At 48.3% G+C, this 7,404-nt stretch overlaps 1 protein-coding gene across 2 annotated transcripts; it reads left to right on the forward strand.

The window, feature by feature from the left end:
* Positions 1-444: 444 nt before the first annotated feature.
* Gpr50 (G protein-coupled receptor 50) lies at positions 445-4,988 on the forward strand. Of its 2 annotated transcripts, XM_077107608.1 has the most exons (3): positions 445-631; positions 3,340-4,802; positions 4,854-4,988. In XM_077107608.1, the coding sequence occupies exons 1-3, from the start codon at positions 445-447 to the stop codon at positions 4,986-4,988; spliced, it is 1,785 nt and encodes a 594-aa protein (XP_076963723.1). The 2 variants fall into 2 exon arrangements, with proteins under 2 accessions (XP_076963723.1, XP_076963722.1); XM_077107607.1 differs by having other exon boundaries at positions 3,340-4,988.
* The last annotated feature ends 2,416 nt before the right edge of the window (positions 4,989-7,404 follow it).

The raw sequence follows: 7,404 nt of genomic DNA on the forward strand, positions 1-7,404 counted from the left end.
GGTGTTGGAGTGGGGAGAAGAACTGGCTAGAAACAGCTAAGCAGTGACTGTTAGGGAGGGGGAGGTGGATTCTGAGCTAGTCACGATGCAAGGTACCTGAGGGATTTGGGAGGGGGAAGCTGGCTAGAGGGAAAGCACATACAAGGCAGTCGGAAGCAAGATGACACCTCTTGGTGGATTCGTCCAAGAAGAGGTGGTGACTAAGGGGGGGGGTAGTCAAGGAGTTCTGATTGGTCAGGGGGAGGAGTTAGGGGTGGGGCTAGCTGCCTCTTGAGGCTTTAAAAGCTCATCGGAGAGGGGCTGAAAGCTGTCATTTGCTCTCTGAGCATCGGAGAGGTAGCCACGCTTTCCCGGAGCTCCCGGTGACAGCGCAGGTGTTTACAGTCCGGACCCGCTGCTGCTTCCTCAGCGTGCCAGGATCTCTTAGCGGTCTCCATGAGCAACATGGGGCCTACCCTGGCGGTTCCTACCCCTTATGGCTGTATCGGCTGTAATCTGCCTCAACCTGACTACCCACCGGCTCTGATCACCTTCATGTTCTGCGCGATGGTTATCACCATCGTCGTTGACCTGATCGGCAACTCCATGGTCATTTTGGCGGTGACGAAGAACAAGAAGCTCCGGAATTCTGGTAAGCTATATTATTCCTCCCCTTACTCAGTATGCTGCAACTTACAACCCCTAGGGTGTTGGTTTGGGTGCCCCGAATAAAGACTCCCTCACTTTGAACGCCCCTACTCCCAATTTTCCCCAAACCTGGGAGTGAGGTGGGTGATGTGCCTGGGTACGCGAAATTAGCTCTTCTCATGGCTGGGAGAGTTAATAAAATTAGCTTAGGACATCTACGAACAAAGCCCGGGTTCCTGAGGTGCGCGGGAAGCTGGCTGAACTCTGTGGGGTCAGGATCTGACACGGAGAGAGTTGGCACCGGAGTGGAAAGTCTGGCGGCCGCCCGGAGACAGCCAGCCGGGCCTGACACTACAGGGGTGGCTGCGCCAAGGCACCTCTGGCTGAAGTGACGCGGAGGGAGCAGCGGCGTTGCACCTGAGAAAGTTAAGTTCGAGGCGGCCGCGGCGGCGCTCACCAGAGCGCAACGCTGCAGCCGTGTCCAAGGACGGTCAAGACCTCGCTCACCGCAGCCTAGGAGCTCCAGCGCGGCTCCTGGGCGGCGGAGCGCAGACCCCGGTGCCGGAGTATCGAGCCGGGAGGTCTGAGCCCGCTGGAGCCGAGCTCCGTCCGCCCGTCCCAGGGCGCGTGGCGGGGAGAGGCGTTCAGCTGGCTCACGCTGCAGGTGGTGGCAGCGACTGCGGCGACCACCACGGAGATCCTTGAGGTTTGTAAGCAGGGTACTGGAGGTCGCAGAGTGTGGCGGTGGAGAGGTTGTGGGTCTCAGCACCAGGGATGGGGGTGGTGGAATAGAAGGCAGCAGAACGAGGGAGGGATCGGCGGCAGAATGTTCAGAGAGTTCTGCGGGAGGGTGAGGGTCTCAAACTACAAAGCGCCAGGGTCTGGGAGCGACGAGTGGGAGTTCCCTTGCTTCTAACAGGGTACGGAGGGATCGGGGCAGCGGCGAATAATGCGGGGGGGGGGCAGCGTGGGTGAATGCTGGATGTGACAACTTGTGTGATGGGTGGGGGCGACAGACATTGCGAAGCAGCGAGCCCTGTTCTCAGGTTAGGCGGGAGAAGGCTCTGGAGGGAAGGGGGAGTGGCGAGGGGCCCAAACTCCGCGCTCTGGTGGTGGGGAGGGAGTCTAAGGGGGGGTGGTCCGCAGACCTACCAGACTCACGCGGGCGGGGCGCGGCGCGGGCGGGGCGCGGCGGGGAGAAGAGGGTCTGGACTCTGGAAAAATACTTTGCTGGGACAAGGAGATCAAAACACACAAGTTTCAAAATTCAATGATGTTCACAGTCATTAAAAGTTTTCTTTCAAACTCTGGTGGGTGCGTCGGACTTCTCCTTGGTATCCCAGAGACGTGGGGGCAGCGACTTGGACCTTACCTTCATGGCAGTGGTGCAGTCTCAATGGAGCCCCGGGAATCACTTATAAAACCCGTTTTCTTTGCTTTTCTTCTTTCCTTTCCTTTTCTCCTTCTCTCTCCTTTCTTTCTATAATTCAAATAAACTTTTTTATGATTGTTGTGGTTTTGTTATTAAAGCTTTGCTTGTCTTTCCCACTTTTCGTTCCCAAATTCGTTACTTTGAGGGAAACCCTAGAAATAACCTTTTCGGTAGAAAGAGCTGAGACCAAGTCTTGGCTGCAACAGCGGAAGGAGGCTGAAGGAACCATACCTTTGCCCTTTTAAAAAGCCCTGTTTTCTCCCAGTCCACCACGAAGTGTAATAATTTTGCCAAAACAATGCTAATTAGCAATGAGGGGTTTCCAAAGAAAGAGGGCTCTGCGCCTTCACTTGGCCTCTGTTCCTTTTTGCTAAAGATTTTTTTTTCCCTTCCCACCTCTGCCCTGCAAAACGGGAATGGGGGGATCCCTTTCACCTTCCCGTTTAGCCCTCAGGCTTCAGTAAAGCCCGGGGCCAGGAGTCCGGGCAGGGCGCTGAACCCGCTAGTGCCTCGCTCTTTGCGGGGACTGGGTTTTCCTTCACCCGCGACCGCTCTCAAATTTCTTTGGTCTCAGACTTAATTTTACAGGGCATTACCCCTTCCCTCACGTTTTACTCTTAGATTACCTGGAAAATGGTAAGTGTTTGGGCTTAGTCTTTGTTTACTGTCTGATTTTTTTCAACAGCAACGCTTAAGAAAATGGTCTGTGACACCCTTTATCAGACTATTCCCTTTAGATGTTTTCACTATGAATTCAATGCGAGGCTAGAAAATAGGAGAGGTATTATTATTATTATTATTCAGGTGGGGGCTTCATGACACTCCTGCATTCTCCTTGCCCCACCCTCTTTGTTTCCTGAGGACAACTCTTTGTCCTCCTTCTCCCCTCTAGCAGCTTTCTCCCCTCCCTCCGGTGTGGAAAAAGTTTACAGTTTGTTTTTCTCTAAAATGGCCTCACCATGACTGCCTCCTCACAATGCTTTGTGCTCACTTTTTCTGTCTTATGTTCACTTCTTTCCCAGAGCAGAGATGACACTGTTTCAAAGGAGAAAAGGTGAGCAAAGTGCAGGTCTCTGAAACCTGGATGTGCATCTGAATCACCTGAGACCTGCTTGTAAAAATAAAAACATGACTGTATTTCTTGAAACAATAATTCTACAATTCTAAATTGTCACCAATACAGTTGACTTTTCCCTCCACCTTAAATATATAGATTTCCAAACTTTAACCATTTATTCTCTGTCTTCCCCCTTTTCTCCCCACTCCCCTATGTTTTCCAGGCAACATCTTTGTGGTCAGCCTCTCTGTGGCTGACATGCTGGTGGCCATCTACCCCTACCCTCTGATGCTGCATGCCATGTCCATTGGGGGCTGGGACCTAAGCCAGCTCCAGTGCCAGATGGTTGGGTTCATCACAGGGCTGAGTGTGGTCGGTTCCATCTTCAACATCGTGGCCATTGCTATCAACCGTTACTGCTACATCTGCCATAGCCTCCAGTATGAACGGATCTTCAGTGTGCGCAATACCTGCATCTACCTGGTTGTCACTTGGATCATGACCGTCCTGGCTGTCCTGCCCAACATGTACATTGGCACCATCGAGTATGATCCTCGCACTTACACCTGCATCTTCAACTATCTGAGCAACCCTGTCTTCGCTGTGACCATCGTGTGCATCCACTTCGTCCTCCCTCTCCTCATAGTTGGTTTCTGCTACATCAGAATCTGGACCAAAGTGCTGGCGGCCCGTGACCCAGCTGGACAGAATCCTGACAACCAACTTGCTGAGGTTCGCAATTTTCTAACCATGTTTGTGATCTTCCTCCTTTTTGCAGTGTGCTGGTGCCCTATCAACGTGCTCACTGTGTTGGTGGCTGTCAGTCCAAAGGAGATGGCAGGCAAGATCCCCAACTGGCTTTATCTTGCAGCCTACTTCATAGCCTACTTCAATAGCTGCCTCAACGCTGTCATCTATGGGCTCCTCAATGAGAATTTCCGACGAGAATACTGGACCATCTTCCATGCTATGCGGCACCCCATCCTGTTCCTCTCTGGCATCATCACTGATATTCGGGAGACGAGGGAGGCCCGTGCCCTGGCCCGTGCCCGAGCCCGCGCTCGTGACCAAGCCCGTGAACAAGCTCGCGAACAAGACCGTGCCCGTGCCTGTCCTGCTGTGGAGGGAACCCTGATGAATGTCCGGAATGTTCCACTGCCTGGAGATGCTGCAGCTGGCCACGCTGATCGTGTCTCTATCCACCCCAAGCCCCGTTCCAGGTCTGCCTCTGCCTACCGCAAATCTGCCTCTATCCACCACAAATCTGTTTCTGGACATTCCAAGGCTGCCTCTGGCCACTCCAAGTCTGCTTCCGGTTACCCCAAGTCTGCCACTGTCTACCCTAAGCCTGCCTCTGTCCACTTCAAGGCTGACTCTGTCTATTTCAAGCCTGCCTCTGTCCATTTCAAGGGTGAGTCTGTTCATTTCAAGCCTGCTTCCAAGTCTGCCATTGGTCACCATGTCTCTGCTGGCAGCCACTCCAAGTCTGCCTTCAGCCTAGCTACTAGCCGCCCTGAAGCCTCCACTGACCATGTCAAGCCTGCTCCCAGCCATCCTGAGTCCACCACTGCTGACTACCTTGAGTCTGCCACCAAGAGCCATCCTGAGCCCACTGCTGCAGGACACCCTGAGCTGTCTGCCTCCCACTGCCCTGAGACCATTGACACAAGCCGCCTTGAGTCTGACGTCACTGACCTCCCAGAGTTTGCTTCCAGCCCTACCGCTGTGTCCCCTGAGCCTGCTGCCAGCCAGCTGGAGCTTACCCCTGCTGCTGACCTTCCTGACCCTGCCGTAGTCACTCCTGCCACCAATGATTACCAGGAGGTTGTAGTTATTGATGTTGAGGATGATTCTGATGAAATGGCTGTGTAAAAAGTGCTCTTGTGGGTGGCCAAGCAGTGGTCCACTTTCCAGTCTGTTTTGAGTATGTAATCCAAAGTGAGATACATCTGTACACAGAAACACACACAGACACTGACCCACAGACTTGGTGTAAGCTACATCCACCTTTCAGGCATACTCCTCCTTGATATCATGTACTCTAAAAAAGCTTGTGTGAGTGTGCATGTTTGTGTGTGCTTGCTATCCTAGAGATCAAATTTCCCTCCAGTTTAACATCCGTTGTTCCAAGTATTCCTTTCCTCCTGCAGTTGACCTTCGGCCCTCAGTGATCCCTGAAACATTAGACTTTGATTTTTCCCCACTCCCTTCCCTTTCTCCCCATTCCTCATTTCCTCTGCCTTGTTCCTGCTTTCTTCTCCCATTCCCCAGGGGTGGGGGAGGAGTGCATGCGCAATGGTAAAGGTGCATCTTGGTGATGACTTCTGTCAAGTGATTGTGACTACACAGCTTTATGCTTTTAACTCTTTGTTGTACTTTTAATGGCAGTCAGAAGAACAGTTACAATAAAGTGCAAGCACTTGAAAGTTTCTTTTCTGAATTCCAGTAACATAAAATGATCCATATCTGAAGATTATAATTTGATAAGGTCTTATTAAAATAAGTGTTTATGCCTATGAGATCAAGTGGTAAAAATAAATACGTAGTCACACCAAATCATTTATATTTTGTGAAAATTTAAACACTGGTGCTGATTTTCATCGTTAAACATGGAGGGAAATGATGAGATGTTTTTACCATTTTTAGTTATTTACCTTTTTTTTTTTTTTTAGTGTTTGCCAGGATTTTCTTTCATTTATTTTCACAGAAATAAGTACATTTATACCTAATCTTTTCTCCTAAAATCCAAACTTGTGGTTGCTAGGATCAATTATACTCATGTTTTTATTATTATAATTCATAACTGCCTTTTATCTTGGAGATTTTTTTAAACAGCCTGATGTTTTTTTACAATTAGTTTTTACATTTTTTTTTTCATTCAAAGGGGAATTTGAAGTCAAAATCTAGTCAGAAGTGAGTGGAGTATGCTGTGGCAGATAAAATGAGTGTTTCTCCAAAACCTTGTTCCTCTGACCCTCCTAGGAGGGGATGGGGGTGAGGAGGAAGAGATGCCAAAACCAGTCAGTTCCATCACACCTGGCTGAGGTTCAGCTGACACAGAGTGTGAAGTTATAGTCATCTGGAGTCAGTACATTTGACAACCCAGGGATTGCTTTTCCTCTAAAATTCAAACAAACAAACAAACAAACTGCTGTTTAATAAAAACTTCAATTATTGATTCAAATTGACACTTTAAGCAAAGTTTACCATACAAAAGCTTGTAAGGATAAGTGGGAATGTATTACTGCCTTAATTCTATTCTGTATTTGTGGTAGCAATTAAATAAAAGTGGTTTTGTGGCTTTAGTGTGTGATTTCTTGATAAATTAACTTATTCTACCACAGTTACTTGTGGGGAGGGTTCAAGGCTGGGGGGGGGGGGGTGGAAAAGCACTGATCTTGGGGAATCAGAAGATTTGGGTGCAAGTTCCAACCCTGCACAGACTTGCTGTATCCCACAGCCAGTGTCCAACACTCTCACCTCGTGGTCTCTCAAATTGGAGAGGGTCTGGGGAAGGAGGGATCATCAGGGTTGGTTTGTTCTCACTAGTGCTATGACATTGGATGCCCTGAGTGGCCTGCTCTGAGAAATGGTATAGAGTTATTTGAAAGTGGGTTAGATTATAATACATATAGAAAACTTCAGAGAAACCACCAAAAAAGCAAACAAAGAAGTATAATTTATATGTAAGAGAAGAAAGAAAACAGAATCACAGAACACTCAGTTAAACCCAGAGAAGGCAGAAAAAGAGTGGAGGAAAAATAGAGAAAGAATAGGGTAATTCATAGACAATAATTAGAAATATGTGAGATATTAATTCATCTCTACAAATAACTGCTGAAGTACAAATGGTTTAAAATGCCAATTAGATGGCAAAGACCCCCCCCTTTTTTTTTAACAAGAAATCTATATTAAACATAGAGACACGGTTATATTACAGTACAGGGATGTACTGTAAAAGATATAGCTTGGTAATGTTAATTGAAAGAAAGCTGCAGTAGATATATTCAATTCAGACAAAGCAAAGAAGGAAAAGTGTGAGGAATAAATAGGGACATTATATAATAAATGGGAATATTAAAACATATGAGCAACAAGGGGAAATAGACAAATCCACAAATACAGATGTATACTTCAACTCCCCTCTCTTTGGAATTGACAGACCCAGCAGGTGGAAAAGCAGTATGGATGTGGCTGAATTAAATAGTACCATCAGTCAACTGTGTCTTATTGACATTTGTGTAATACTTTGTCCAACAAAGGCAAAATATACATTCTTTAGAAGCTC

This window comes from Callospermophilus lateralis, chromosome X, assembly GCF_048772815.1.
Source record: "Callospermophilus lateralis isolate mCalLat2 chromosome X, mCalLat2.hap1, whole genome shotgun sequence".
NCBI lineage: Eukaryota > Metazoa > Chordata > Mammalia > Rodentia > Sciuridae > Callospermophilus > Callospermophilus lateralis.

Bases quoted from the DNA above. Each gene is read 5' to 3' on its own strand.
- Gpr50 (XM_077107607.1), top strand. From the start codon at position 445: ATGGGGCCTACCCTGGCGGTTCCTACCCCTTATGGCTGTATCGGCTGT. The intron at 632-3,339 runs GTAAGCTATATT...TATGTTTTCCAG, and splicing joins CAAGAAGCTCCGGAATTCTG to GCAACATCTTTGTGGTCAGC.